Raw genomic sequence first — 14,241 nt, 5'->3', positions numbered from 1 at the left:
GGCCATAATTTTCATAATTTGTGAAACATAAGACCATGGTTCATTAGCTCTGATGGTGAGAGCATCACTTAAACTTATCAAAGTGAAGTTCGTGGATTTGAAAGCTATATGGGTCACAATTTTGTTTTAATTTTATTATATTAACCTAACCGAGCTGAGTATAATTTGTGAAACATAATACACTGGTTCATCTGCTCTGGTGGTGAGAGTGTCGCTTATATTGTTAGAATTTTATCATATTAACCTAATCGAGTTGAGTATAATTTGCATAATTTGTGAAACGTAATACATTGGTCTATTAGCTTAGATGGTGAGATCGTCACTTAAACTGATCAAAGTGAAGGTCGTGTGTTCTAAACCTACACGGGCCATAATTTTGTTCGAATTTTATTATATTAAACTAATCGAGCTGAGTATAATTTGCATAATTTGTGAAACATAATACACTAATCCATAAGTTTAGATGGCGCGTCACTTAAACTAATCAAAGTGAAGGTTGTGGGTTCGAATCCTACATGTGGCATAATTTTGTTTGAATTGTATTATATCAACCTAATCGAGCTAAGTATAATTTGCATAATTTGTGAAACATAGTACATTGGTCCATTAGTTCACATGGCGAGAGCGTCATTTAAACTTCTCAAAGTGAAAGTCATGGGCTCGAAAGAAACCTTCATGGGCCATAATTATGTTGGAATTTTATTATACATTAACCTAACCAAGTTGAATATAATTCCTTCCTATAATTTATAAATTGTGTTCATTTTTTCCTCTACCAATAAGGTTTTAAATTAATCTTGTATCTACTATGAAAATCTCTCTTAACATCCTCATATCGTTCTCCTAACCACTTAACTTTGAATTTAAGTGGCTCAGTCATGTTAGTATTGGCTTCCCACGGGTCAATCATTGCCAAACAAGACTCCTCCAGTAGATATTTTACTCGGTTATAGTGGATTTCTCTTAAAAAATGACCTGCACATCTAATCAAGATCAGTTCATTCAGTTGTTCCGGCCGAATAGAAGCATTTTCAGATCATCACGATGGACTCCACCCCCGGAACCTCTGGTTTTTGTTTTTGCTGTCATGGTGATTGTAATACAGTGGCTCCTACTCTTGCTTCTTTATCTCGCCACGAGAATGGAGTCGGCTATTGGTCTTTAGAAAATTTTCTTAATGAACTCATAACTTGTATTAACTCAGATATGTTATAAATGAAATTGAATTAAAGCTTTCTTTGAAAAAAAATATATATAGAATCCTTCAAGATGTATACATACTTTCGGTGTTTCTGATCTCTGGTCTGCGAATAGAATAAACATACAAACTTTGATCTTGTAGGAAGACATCCTATTTAGACATCTTCTACAAAACACGGTAAACGATCGAACCACCAACAGTTTCAACAACAAGTCGATTCATACGGAGGAGCAGCAGCAAATACGATCTAACTTTTGGCCCTGCATTTCAGCAAATACTGTATTAGAACATATAACATCACTGGCAAAGCCTTCAGATTTTTCATGTCAACTTAAAATTGGAGGAAGCTATGTTTTATCATTAATCCATTCAATACTATTGGGATTGGATTATATGGAAATCCTAGAAATAGTAGGAATGGAGACAGTCGGCCTGGATCTGGCCTGCGGCCAGCTCGACGGTGAGCCTTTTCAAGACCCAATGCTTGGCAGAACTGACACCGCTGGATGGACTTTGCCACGAGCTCCACAATTTCTGCAAAGTGGTTTGATCTCGCAATAAACAAGGAAGTAATAAAACCTTTGAGGTTTTTTTTGCTTAAAATTCTAAAACCATCTTTCAGGAGCATCCGAATTCTGAAGTAATAGGCCTCAGCCCACAACATTTAAAAAATAAAAAAGAAATATCACGTCTTTGTATCAAGCTATTTGTTAATTCAATATCTACCCATGTATTAGGAATGCTCTCATCCACAGCAATGCCCTTATTTTTCCTACAGGTATCCACTTGTTGCTCTTACATAGAGCTGTAAATAGAATCAGTTAACCGCAGATCAGCCTCTGATACTCCTTTTGTCAAATCATAAACTGATTCTAATCTATGTCATGACCATGAGATATGTGCTAATTTACATTAAAGACAACATGGCAAATCAGGATAGGGAGATCCTATCATCACACTTGTGTTATTCAAGCACAACTCGTAGACCCATCCCACTGTCTACTGTTAATGTCAATGAGTAATTTTTTCATCCTATAATAAGATCTTGTAGGATGTATAGTTAGATTCCTAGCATGACTATAGTCCTGATTGTGGGTCAAAACGTTTCCTCAACCTTTCTGAGCTTACAGAAGATAAAGGCTACTCGTATAATTTTGTTAGTGGAGATAGGTGATCGGTGATCCAGACAGGATAAAAACTAGTAAGCACATACCCAGACCCAAGGTTGCAAGTTCATCTTGGTAGAATAAGTTGCCATCCTTTTGTTTCTCTTGTCTCCTTAGGTGGGAGTTCATTTTCTCGACAGCTGCTTCCAGATCCTGCAACATATGATGGTTCAAATGGAGTCACCCATTGACATAAATTTGAATCGAGCTGGAAAAAACGTAGTAGTAGAAATGACACTGAAGTGTGTCAATTAGTCTATACATAAGATTAAGTAGCCTGTTCAGACTTCATGTAAATTATATTAACATCGTCAATAAATTCCACTGTCTGATAATCTTAGAGAAAAATAAATGACATTTGTGATACTTGCATAGCCTCAACACTAGAATGCTTGGGTCATCATTCTGATCATTAGCAAACTCGTAGAGCTACTTCATTATGATTATAGGAGTTTTCTCAGGTCGCAACCTTCCACTACTTGGTAGGAGTATGCTAAGCTGTAGTTCACTCGATCTTTCTTTCTGCGTGCAGTATATGGTTCTTTCTGCAATGTCGTGTCAGGCTTCTGATTTTTTATTCTTGAAAAGATTACACCAGCATCCTTTATTTTCATGATAATAACTACAAACGAAAATCTATTGATAACTAGAAGTTGATTTAGAGCCCTACATCTCCAAGAAATATGCTTGTTTGCAAAATTAGCAGAAATCACAAACATGAAACACATACCTCCCACGGTGCTAAAGTTTTCATATAAGAAGGAACACTGTCATACTCATCCTTTGATATTTTTATCACAGGTTCAGCTACCCCTTCAACTGAGTTACTTATATCTCCTAGTTCCCCTATATCACATGTAACAAAATAAAAGTTAATCATCATATCCCCAGAAGTGGAACTGAGCATAAAAACGAGAAAATCATATTGTTGAACACAAAGAACAACAAATTGGTCCTGTCCTACCTAAGACCTCTTTGGTGGGTTGATTGAGCATCTTTCCTCCATCCATCTCATAATCATCATAACTAAGAAAGAGAAACAAAATATTTTGGGATAAAGAAGCACGGGGAGATCATCAAATTAAGATATTTTAAGTGGAGCTTACTCAATTGGCTTCCTTAAAGATATGACGTCTGGGCTACCAATCTCACCTTTATCTATGAACAACCGAAAATTAAAGCATATACGAGATGCCAATTACGAAATTATATTCAATAATGGAGCTGAGAATATGTACCAAAACATCAACCAAAGTCATTATCTCTACTAACCTTCAGAGGCTAAAGTGGCAAGACAAGCATCCGAAAGACCCATATTCTGTAAGTTTAAGGATTTCTGAAATCTTCAATAGGTCAAGAAAAGGCGTAAATGAAAATTAGGTTGTTCCCAGTATCTGAGACTCAAGTTCATAAAAGTTCAACAAAATGAGACCTCGAAGATAGAATATACACAATTCGAAAGAGAACTGATGAGTTTGATCAATTAAGTAAACAAGAACACGAGGAAATAAAAGTTGAAAAAATAGGATACAAAGTATCTTCTTCAAGCCTCTTCATAATAGACTTAGGTTCACAAGAATAAGAGAGAAAGTCTAATCCATCTTCTGCCCTAAATAACTTTGAGTCACCAGCAGTCGGAGTAGTTAATCCAATTGCCTCATCTTCATGTTCATCATCATTGAAATCAGCTTAAAATACAAGAAGCAAAACAAACAAATAAGTAAAACATCAAAATAAATCTAGGGTTTCAAACTTTTTACAGAAATTTCATTTACCAGGGTTATAACCAAAGGACTTGAGGCGATCTTCTAGTTCAATAAGATCGTTTTGATTCTTCTTGTAAAGTTCGTTACAATGACCTAAAAGTTCTTCAAATGAGACAGTACCAAAAGCCATTGACTCGAGTAAGTTAAGATCGGAACTTGCAGAAGAAACCCGGCGATTTAGACATTGAATGAATGTTGAAGAAGCCGATTCTTAATGGAAATTAAAAAAGAAAAATTAGGTCATAAGAAATGGAAGACTAATTTCCAGAGAGAGAGAGATGAGAATTATGTATACATACCGAGAGGAATTGGGCGCCTTTCGATGGATTCTTTGAGAATTTCAGAGCTGGTTTGAATGTGTTTGCAGAAAGTAGCTAGGGTTTGGCAGAAGATTGAGATGATTTGGGATTCTTCCATTTTCTCTTTCTTTCTTTCTTCACTGCGATTTTTCGTTGAGATCGCTTTCTAATTTCTCGTCACCAGTTTAGTGATAAATTTCAAACGCAATGGCGGGAAAAATGATGTAAAAGTTTTACAGGCGCCTCCCATTATTAATAAAGTTCCACATTATCTTTTGAAGAAACACATTTACTCCACTATCATTTTGGAAGTGCAGGCCCGACACAACTAAACATTTGGTTGTCCAAGTTGTTCGATTCCTAGAGGAGGTAGAATTTATGGTTATTTTGGACACATTTACTAAACAATCAACACATTAGTGATACATTTGTGAATATGTACGAGGCAAAAACAAATATTCGGAAAAATGAACTTTTTACCCATTTTATACTCCTAAGTTTGGACCTTAAACCCAATATCTTTTTTTCTGGACTGGTCGCTTACGGACCATTGGCTTTAGGCCTTTCAGACGACTCTTAAAGGTTGATATATGATCTTTAAGGGCTCAAGATGTTTTAAATCAGATTGTCATAGTGCTATCAGTGGCGTGGCTGAGAATTCGGGAGCCTAGTGCGAAACTTTGTATCATCTCTGCATAATGTATCAAGGCCTTGTAATGACTTTCGCAGTATATGTCAAATAAAAAAAACTCAAACTACAAGAGATTGGTACAAAGTTCAAACGAGTTCATTAAATCACGGCTCAAAAGAAAAGTAATTCACTTTTATCTTTTACATCCTCAATCAATCCTTAAAAGGAATATAATAAAGAGTTAGCAATCCTAGCTTTGAAGACAGGTATTTTGAGATTATGGATAAGCCATTTACTTCCTTTTACCTTACCTTTTGAGAGCTTTGGCTTCTCTATCTCTCTCTCTCTCTCTATCCTTTACCATCTCCTTGATAACAAGCTTGTAGAATATTTAACATATAGGGTAAGAATATGTTATCATGTAAAACAAATTGTCAGAGAAAGCGGAAAGAGAGAAAGTAACAACAATCTGTTCCAATAAAAACTATATAAGAAACTAATTTAAAATATTGTTTTAATCAAAATTTAGTCTACTAATAAGTACATTAAGATGAAATCTAGGGTTTCAATCAAGATGCTCTTAACCATCTATATTTACCTCATTAGTATACTCTCTCCAATTATTATTGTCAAAGCAACCCATTACAGTCTCACCCTTCCCCATCAAGATCCAAACCCTGAATTTGTTGTTCAAGAAGTTCAAAGGTAGCAAATAAATTTTAAATTACTCTGTTAAAATAATACTCTTCATCAACTTCTAAACCCTGAATTAAATTCTGGGTATTGCTCCATTATTAGAATTTTACTCTTGTTTGCTCTGTTTATATGTTTTCACTATGGATTAATCTGATAAAGTCTCATTCTTCTCCATTAACATAAAAACAAATTGAGACCTGAGTTTTGCTCTTGCTCTTGCTCCTTTTTTGAAATTTCACTCTGGGTTGCTCTGTTTTCAAATTTTAGTTTAGATTACTCTGTTTCATTCTCACTCTTCCCATTATCTTCAAAACCCTAAAACTAATATGCAGTAGTTAAGACTCTTGTTTTACTCCATTGTAAGGAACTTTTACTATTCTTTTTCTCTGTTCTTATAATTAAATTACAACTTACTCTGTTTTCCCATGTTTATAACATAGGTTGCTCTGTTTTCTTGATTGTTTTTCTGCAGAAAAGTAAATGTCTCAGTTTCAAGAAGAAGACAACTATCAACAATCCAAGAAAATCAAGAACTTACATGTATGACAGGAAACCCCATTGATGATTGTTGGAGGTGTGACCCAAACTGGGAATCTAACCGACAACGATTATCAGATTGCGGAATTGGGTTTGGAATGAATGCTGTTGGTGGAAAAGGAGGTCAATTTTACGTAGTAACAGATTCATCTGATAATGATCCAGTTAACCCTAATCCAGGAACATTAAGATATGGAGCAATTCAAACAGAACCACTTTGGATTATCTTTTCATCAAATATGGTTATAAAGTTAACAGAAGTACTGTTTATTAACAGTTTTAAAACCCTAGATGGTCGTGGATTTGATGTTCATATAACTAATGGTTGTATTGGAGTTGAAGAAGTAAGTAACATTATAATCCATAATATTAATGTTCATCATTGTATTCCTACTGGTAATACTCATATTAGTTCAAGTCCGACTGAAAATAAATTTCATTCTAAATCGGATGGTGATGGAATCACTATATTGGGTGGAAATAAAATTTGGATCGACCATTGTTCGTTTTCGTATTGTACTGATGGTTTAATCGATGTTACAAGAGGTTCGACAGGAATAACTATTTCTAATAATTATTTTTCACACCACGACAAGGTTATGCTTTTGGGTCATAGCGATGATTATAGTGAAGATAGAGGAATGCAAGTGACTGTCGCGTTTAATCGTTTTGGTGAAGGTTTGGTTCAGAGAATGCCAAGGTGTAGATTCGGTTATTTCCATGTCGTTAATAATGATTATACGGAATGGGGATTATATGCAGTAGGAGGTAGCGCAAATCCTACTATCAATAGTCAAGGAAATCGGTATACTGCACCATCAAACCCTAATGCTAAAGAGGTACTAGAACTTGTGAAACCCTTTCTAGTTGGGTCATAAAATGTATGTCTTTCGACTGTGGAGAACAAAGTTCGTATCTTACTGTACATAAACATAACACATTATGCCGGATGCTGTGTGCAGGTCACGAGGCGGATGAATACGAAGGAGAAAGAATGGACAGAGTGGAATTGGAGAACGGAAGGAGATATAATGGTGAATGGAGCATTCTTTGTTGCATCTGGAGCAGGATCTGAGGTTCAATATTCAATGGCATCTAGTGTTGAGCCTCAATCCTCTGGTGTCATTGATCAGTTAACCATGAATGCTGGTGTCTTGACTGCAAACGGGTAGGTTTGGTTCTCATTTTTCAATTTTTTAAGGAAAGATTAATTACTTTCAAGTACTTTAAGGATCACATAAACAAAACGGAGATACTAGGTTCACGTATTTGCCGAAATGACGTGGCCAGATTCTTTTCAAAGTTTGACTGAATATAGACCATTCTCTTTATAAGCCGTTCATGTTTTAACATCAGGATTTAGTCAAACTTTCAAAAGAGACTTGCCACATCATTTGGACAAAAGTTTTGTCAATTTTTTTTGTGAATCAACGAGTTTGATTTCTAACTTGTACGGATCCAAACTTTACTAGTGATTGAATTGTCTGGTAATGTTACGTACAAGATTATCCAGTCGTCATTGTGTGTCGAGTATTTTTGATCCTCCAAACCTCTTTTGGTGGGATTCACAACCCAATAACCCAAGTTTGACTTATAAGAATCGTTAGTCTTAATTGACGGTAAATACTAGATTAGTTGGGTAGTTTATTACAAGATTTTGTTACTTAACTAGTTAAAATTTTAAGTTTTACGAAGATAGAAAGTGCGGAAGTGGGTGTAGATATTATATATGCATCATAGAGAGTATATATTATTTAGCAAATAGTCCAACACGTACTACAAAATAACTAGTGTATCAAAGAGGTATACCCTTAGTGTACCTAATAATCACATCCTAGGGCATCATGCGTTGATACATTGATACCTGTACCACGTATTGGGGCGACTCAAGTGCCAGATAAAATTACTTTACACTCCTAGACCTCTAACATGTACATGATTTTGTTATCGGTGAATGCTCCAAGACTCGATCAAAAGTCCTAGACACTTATTAAGCTTGAGCTTACACTTATCACCCAGCCTCAGTACACTCTCCAAGAAGAGACCAATGTGACCATTACATCACATGAGAGAATCTCAACTACTACATAAGTGCATAGTAGTTTTTCTCGAAAAGTAAAATTCCACTCTCCAACTATTACACGTGTAAATTGGTATTTCTGGACTCATGTATTAAGTATGCGTTCATTACATCGTCATTGTTATGTACTAATATAGTAATTATATGTATTTTCTCGTGGCGTATGTCTATCAAAGTGTATATTTGTATCACTTTAATCATCTTTCTCATATCTTTGTCTCATTGGGCATTTTGATGTTTGGATGTACAGAGACAACAATGCAGCTAAATCTCAACCTGGTTACAGTGGTAATAATGCAGGCCAATTTCCTCCCGGTTATAACGGTATTGACAACAATAACAACGGAACTAGCGGGGGTGTCGGGACAGGGTTGAATCCTGGAGCTATTTATGGTGATGGCGGTGGTCAAATATATTCGATAGATTCTAGCACAACACAATCTAATTCTCATCCATTGTCTTATATTTTGTTGTATGTCGTGATGGTTTTACTATTAATACAAATATAAATATATTTACCATATTAAGGAATTGTAGATGCGAATACTACAATATACTTGTAGTTTAGTTGTAGAGTCAATGAAATTTTTGGCAGATATATGATACTTGATTATTTTCAGAAGTGGTGTGACATTACTGTGCAGTCGTGTTATTTTGGAGCTGATCACGAACCGAAAGATGATGTAGCCGACCTCATTTACTCTGATCATTTCTCTCTCTTCACAGTCTGACCAATTAGAGTCCGCAACACCATATTTTTGGCTCCTAGTCGGCCCCAAAAATGAGATGGTTTAGCATTTTATAGTTATTAGAATGACGTGGTATTAGCTTGAATTAGGTTTTGACAGGTAAATTCGTAAAAAACAGCAAGATTTGTAAATGTCGGATAAATCCCCGCCATTAAAGCTTGTCGTTCTTCCCCGCTCAGTTATAATTTCGCCCGCATTTTCTCTCTCTCTCTCTCCAAAAACAGTTGCATGAAAATCAAAACACAAAAACAAACAGAAAAAAAAAATCTAGGGTTTTCAACTCCGGTCTTCAATTTCCCGCTATCGTTCTGTTATTAATGTTTAATGGCATAAACTTTGATTTGCATATCTTTCTTGTCGATATATACTTGTGATTGAAATAGTTTAGAGAGGTAAGAATGATTTTGATATTGCTTTGAATTGTTATGGGGTAGGATAGGTTTTATTGTTTCTAGGTTGCTTTTTCCATGATTAACTTATGTGAAACTGAAACGTAATATTGGGGGTTTTGATTTTACAGAGGAATTTAAGTTTCTTGGTGAAATTCTGTTTCTTCTTTTTTTTATGGGGTTTTAGCTATTTGGGATTATTAGCTGATTTCGATTCGATTGGTGTTGTTACTTGTTAGATAACATTGATGATGGAACCTGCTTCGGTCTCGTTCCGTTCCGATATTTCGGCTAAATGCTGCAGCTGTAGCTGTAGTTGCACATTGGTTAATAACAAACCTATAACTTGGACTCGCTCCGTGAAGAGAAAATTTGATCAAGTTGATAGTTTTAGCGTAAATTTTCCGATTCCTAGCTTTGATTACTTTTCTATTGCTAGAGTTGAGGCTGAGAATGAATGTGATGCTTTAAGAGAGGCGCTTAATAGCCAACAAAAAACTATACAAGATTTATATACTGAGTTGGATGAAGAGAGAAATGCTTCGTCTAGCGCTGCAAATGAGGCTATGTCAATGATGTTAAGGTTGCAAAGCGAAAAGGCAGAGATTGAGATGGAAGCTCGGCAATTTAGACGATTTGCTGAAGAGAAAATTGCCCATGACCAAGAGGAACTTAATGAATTGGATGACTTGTATAGACATGAAGAAACCATTAAAGCTCTTAGTTATGAGATCCAGGTTTACAAACATAGGATGTTGAGTTATGGTCTCACAGAGGCTGAGGTTGAGGGAGAAACAATTTACAACCAGAACGAAGATCAGAATCAGGATCAGAATCCAGATGTGGTTGAGAAGTGTGATTACAGTCAGAGTCAAGCTGAAAACTATGACGCTGAATACGAATTCCCACCTTATGACTACCCTCCCCTAAAGTGCAATTTAAATGAGAACCAAAGTCCCCACAGTGAAGCTACTGACTTTGAGAAATATCCTTTTGGTGAAACTCCTCGAAGTGCTTTTAGTGATTCTTCTCGTTGTTCTCGTGCTCGAGAAGTGCATGACTTGGAAAATAGTATGTATCAGTTTGAGAGAAACCCTAGTAACAATCAATTGGATAGGGAATATCCAGTCACGAAGAATGTTTTTGAGAAATCAGTATTTGGTCAGTCTCCTAGAAGATCTCGACATGTTAGGAGATACTCTGTTGATAGTTGTGCTTCATTCCTTGAGTCGATTAGGGAAACTAGTGATGATAACAAAGGAGAAGCTCCAAGATCCAGTCTCAAGAAGTTGGACTTCTTCTCACAACCCCAGGAGCATTCTAATTTGAGAAAGGTTGAGAATGCCTCAGATTTTGGAGATGAGATGAGTGATAGAGTTTATACAATCGATTCTGTCAATGCAAGAGCACCTAATAACAGTTTTGCTGAACGGGAATATGGTACTGGAAAATGTGATGATTGTATTACCACTCCAAGGGAGTCATTGCGCAAAGGGTATAGAGGAGATCCAGATATCCAAAAGCTTTATATGAAACTCCAGGAACTTGAGGCTGATAGGGAATCAATGAAGCAGGCAATTATGTCAATGCGGACAGATAGGGCACAGTTGATATTACTCAGGGAAATAGCTCAAAATCTCTGTAATGAAATGTCACCCGAAAGAAGGATGTCCTTAAACAAACCGTCGCTTATTGGGAAGCTTTCCTTAAAGTCAGCATTGAAGGTAATTTTGAATATCTTTACCTTATATGTATGTGTAATTGTTTCTGACTCTTGTCATTCCATGGGTTATCCTTTTCATTCTTTTTACTCCCAGGTTTAGTTTTCTTTATGATCATCAGTTGTTATTAAGATTACTTTGGTTGCATACATTATCTCTATTTTAATTCAGTGGCAGTAAAAGCTTCTTAACCGAACTCGACTCCTTTTGACTTATCTTCTGATAACAAACTTATTTTGTGATGACCATGTTTGAGTTTCTCATACTGGTGCTAGTTTTAGAGTCCATTTAAGTGTGGGTGTTCTTAATATATTTGTACTAATAAAGGAGTACATTAATATATCTTCTCCACCATGGTTGTTTGCTAGGATGGGCTTTATATTTACAAACGAAATCCTACTTCATTACGTTTAGACATTGTATGAGGATTTTGTTGGTTCTTCTGGTTTATGTTCATTGAAGAAAATCATTCTAAATTTTGAAATTGTTCTTCTGACCTCTAAGTTTTATCGGCATTGTTAGTCTTTTGCACCAGTCAAGCATCATAATGCATTTCATATTTTTGAAAAGGATATTGGGTTCCATTTCTTGCATAATTTATGCTCATTGAGGTTTATGTATCAATGTTTTGTTTGCAACAGTGTGCCGTGTCCTTGGTTTCCTGGAAAAAGAAATCACGGCGAAGCAAGTAAGTACATTATTATCTCTGATTTTCGTTCATGTCTAGAGTTTCGTTTATAATACACCACATACGCCGTTATTGATTCCCTGTAAAAACCTATCAAACACATAGAAAATCGTAATACAAGGGAACTTTTTTATCCTTTTAACGAAAACCGATTAAACAGGACCTGAATATTGTATCCATATTTTGGGATTCAAAGCAACCATGCCTTGGGTTAGGAGTAACTAAAGCACTCCGTTTTTTCAGACGATTTCATCCACTATTATTTGATTTTTAACAATGTGAATCAACAATTACATGTGTTCTTATCAATATATATATTCAGGTATATGTTTGGCAAATCAGCCAGCAATGTCGGCTTAAGATATCTGCTAGAGAAGGATCCGTACATGAAACTGTGGAGATGCCCAAGAAGTACAAAAGTAGCCCTAAATAGAGGGGTTTAAGCGCAGAGGTTTCAGTTCAGTTATGCCTGTCAAAATGGTACCGAACTTCATCTTCCTTATATGGGTTCAATCTTCTCATAACAGGAAATTCTATTACTTGCTCATTAACTAGTTATATAGTTTCTCATATTCCTCTCTTCCATGTGGTTTATCCTCAGAATAATGGGGTCATGTAGGAAAGCTTTGTTAAATTTTATCGAAAATTTAAGTCTTTCGACTTCCAGCAGGCTTCGAAGTTGTAACGAAAACCACAAATCAGCAACATCCTCAACTGTAAATTGTAGTTCAACCTCCACTTTAACCCTGCAATGCCATCTTTAATACTCATTTTGTTCCTTTTCTTTTTTCATTTTATAAGTTTTTGTTCAAATGTTATTGAATTTTTCCATGTATAATCTACTAATCTTGTTTTAGCTCGTCGAAAACAAATGTTTTTTCTTTAATGATGTAGGCGTCAAAATATTCATAGGTAAGGAAAACAAATACTCCATGAGAAATGGTTTGGCAACATAATTTGTTTACATTTTTTAATTTATTGTTGTGTTTGCTTTTAATTTAGAGTTATTTTGCGAAATGGGCAAACATAAGTACCGGGGGATGAGTTTGGGGCATGAATATGTTCTTTTTATGAGTTTGAGGCAAGAACTAACTTTGACTAACTTTATCATCCAAAAAGTAACGTGAACACTAATTTTTGAAAAATATTCAAATTAAAAACAAAATAAACTATTTACAATATTCACATAAACCTCCACACTCACATAAATTCACAATCCTCGTGTACAAACCTATATATTACAAAAAGTGTGACCACGAAATTTAATTGTGTGCATTCATTCACTTCATTCACACAAAAGTTAACTAAAAATTAATAAATCAATAAATATTCATTTGTTCATAAATAATAAAGTATCTTAATGTTAAAAAATTATCTCTATCAATATTCTAACTAGCTTAGTGTTGTTAAAAAAATGTCAAATTTACGTTGATAACTTGGAGAATAACATTTTGTATCAGGATAATCCAAGTTCTGAGTGGAAAATCTTTTTGCCACATCATCTTTCTCGCCACCGCATCATCATCTCCGAGGACGTCGGTCAAAATTTTCGGTGACCTTCATACTTCAAACAAAAAAGGGAAAAAAAATTCTCTCTCTCTCCACCTCACCCCTCTCTTCTCCGGCGAAGGTCGTTGGACGGAAATTTTTTCGGGCGGCGACTTTCAAACATAAAAAATAAAATAAAAATTTTCTCCTCTCTCTTTAAACACTCAGACAAAGGGGGTTCCCTTCGCATGAGGTCTGGTTCACCAGATCACGACAAACCTTTGAAGGTCTGTCGAATAAGACCTTCAAGGTCTGTTCAGATCACGACATAACCTTTTATATTTTCCCAGTGTGAGTAAACACGTGACCCCAAGACTACCATACTAGTTGGTGCTCCCTATTTCGTGAGTCAACAGTTGTTCTATCAACCTCCATCCGCATGCATACCTTCTAAAATCAGGAAAAAAAAAAAAAACAATATTAATTCGATCACAATTCGTTATATGCACAGAGAAGTAATAATATGGTGAAGATATTTAGGTGTAGTGATTTATGTAGTGAACAAGCGATAATGAAGACTAAAACTTTGAAAATGAATGTAGTTGATGTTAAAAGCCCAAAACAAAATAGTTTTTTAAGATGAAACCAAATTTCTTTAAGATGAATATAAAAGATTATGACGATCTTAAAACTTGAAATGAATAAAGATGAAATAAATAATAAATATGGACGAACCAGATGTAGAAAATGGAGATTGATGTTGTAGATGAGTTTTGATGATGATGCTTTGAAGAAGATGAAGGTCGAAGACGACCAAAACTTCCTGAAAC

General features: G+C 35.3%; 3 protein-coding genes across 3 annotated transcripts; 2 read left to right on the top strand and 1 right to left on the bottom strand.

Moving 5' to 3' along the window:
• Window positions 1-1,233: 1,233 nt before the first annotated feature.
• LOC147541845 (uncharacterized) lies at window positions 1,234-6,531 on the bottom strand. The gene is made up of 9 exons (XM_086633588.1): window positions 4,433-6,531; window positions 4,143-4,343; window positions 3,899-4,055; window positions 3,640-3,710; window positions 3,474-3,525; window positions 3,332-3,393; window positions 3,098-3,213; window positions 2,415-2,520; window positions 1,234-1,461 (listed from the first exon to the last, which is right to left on the bottom strand). The coding sequence occupies exons 1-9, from the start codon at window positions 4,548-4,550 to the stop codon at window positions 1,367-1,369; spliced, it is 978 nt and encodes a 325-aa protein (XP_086489714.1). The 5' UTR covers window positions 4,551-6,531; the 3' UTR covers window positions 1,234-1,366.
• LOC147541844 (putative pectate lyase 5) lies at window positions 5,580-8,992 on the top strand. The gene is made up of 4 exons (XM_086633583.1): window positions 5,580-5,768; window positions 6,232-7,135; window positions 7,259-7,464; window positions 8,627-8,992. Exons 1-4 carry the CDS (start codon window positions 5,614-5,616, stop codon window positions 8,883-8,885), a joined length of 1,524 nt encoding a protein of 507 aa, XP_086489709.1. The 5' UTR covers window positions 5,580-5,613; the 3' UTR covers window positions 8,886-8,992.
• LOC147541843 (myosin-binding protein 7-like) lies at window positions 8,902-12,710 on the top strand. Its single transcript, XM_086633581.1, has 4 exons — window positions 8,902-11,238; window positions 11,877-11,923; window positions 12,246-12,551; window positions 12,591-12,710. The coding sequence occupies exons 1-3, from the start codon at window positions 9,763-9,765 to the stop codon at window positions 12,364-12,366; spliced, it is 1,644 nt and encodes a 547-aa protein (XP_086489707.1). The 5' UTR covers window positions 8,902-9,762; the 3' UTR covers window positions 12,367-12,551; window positions 12,591-12,710.
• The last annotated feature ends 1,531 nt before the right edge of the window (window positions 12,711-14,241 follow it).

The sequence above is a fragment of the Eschscholzia californica genome, unplaced genomic scaffold (assembly GCF_041429995.1).
Source record: "Eschscholzia californica isolate CP2 unplaced genomic scaffold, dmEscCali1.0.p SCAF_4, whole genome shotgun sequence".
NCBI lineage: Eukaryota > Viridiplantae > Streptophyta > Magnoliopsida > Ranunculales > Papaveraceae > Eschscholzia > Eschscholzia californica.
This window is presented reverse-complemented; position numbering and strand designations above follow the sequence as displayed.

What these genes read in the sequence shown, in the direction of transcription:
- LOC147541843 (XM_086633581.1), top strand. Translation starts at nt 9,763, where the DNA reads ATGATGGAACCTGCTTCGGTCTCGTTCCGTTCCGATATTTCGGCTAAA. An exon ending in CCTTAAAGTCAGCATTGAAG is followed by an intron (nt 11,239 to 11,876) that starts GTAATTTTGAAT and finishes TGTTTGCAACAG; the next exon opens with TGTGCCGTGTCCTTGGTTTC. An exon ending in AAGAAATCACGGCGAAGCAA is followed by an intron (nt 11,924 to 12,245) that starts GTAAGTACATTA and finishes ATATATATTCAG; the next exon opens with GTATATGTTTGGCAAATCAG.
- LOC147541844 (XM_086633583.1), top strand. Translation starts at nt 5,614, where the DNA reads ATGAAATCTAGGGTTTCAATCAAGATGCTCTTAACCATCTATATTTAC. An exon ending in GTTGTTCAAGAAGTTCAAAG is followed by an intron (nt 5,769 to 6,231) that starts GTAGCAAATAAA and finishes GTTTTTCTGCAG; the next exon opens with AAAAGTAAATGTCTCAGTTT. An exon ending in CAAACCCTAATGCTAAAGAG is followed by an intron (nt 7,136 to 7,258) that starts GTACTAGAACTT and finishes TGCTGTGTGCAG; the next exon opens with GTCACGAGGCGGATGAATAC.
- LOC147541845 (XM_086633588.1), bottom strand. Translation starts at nt 4,550, where the DNA reads ATGGAAGAATCCCAAATCATCTCAATCTTCTGCCAAACCCTAGCTACT. An exon ending in TGCCACTTTAGCCTCTGAAG is followed by an intron (nt 3,526 to 3,639) that starts GTTAGTAGAGAT and finishes GGTTGTTCATAG; the next exon opens with ATAAAGGTGAGATTGGTAGC. An exon ending in TCTTTAAGGAAGCCAATTGA is followed by an intron (nt 3,394 to 3,473) that starts GTAAGCTCCACT and finishes TCTCTTTCTTAG; the next exon opens with TTATGATGATTATGAGATGG.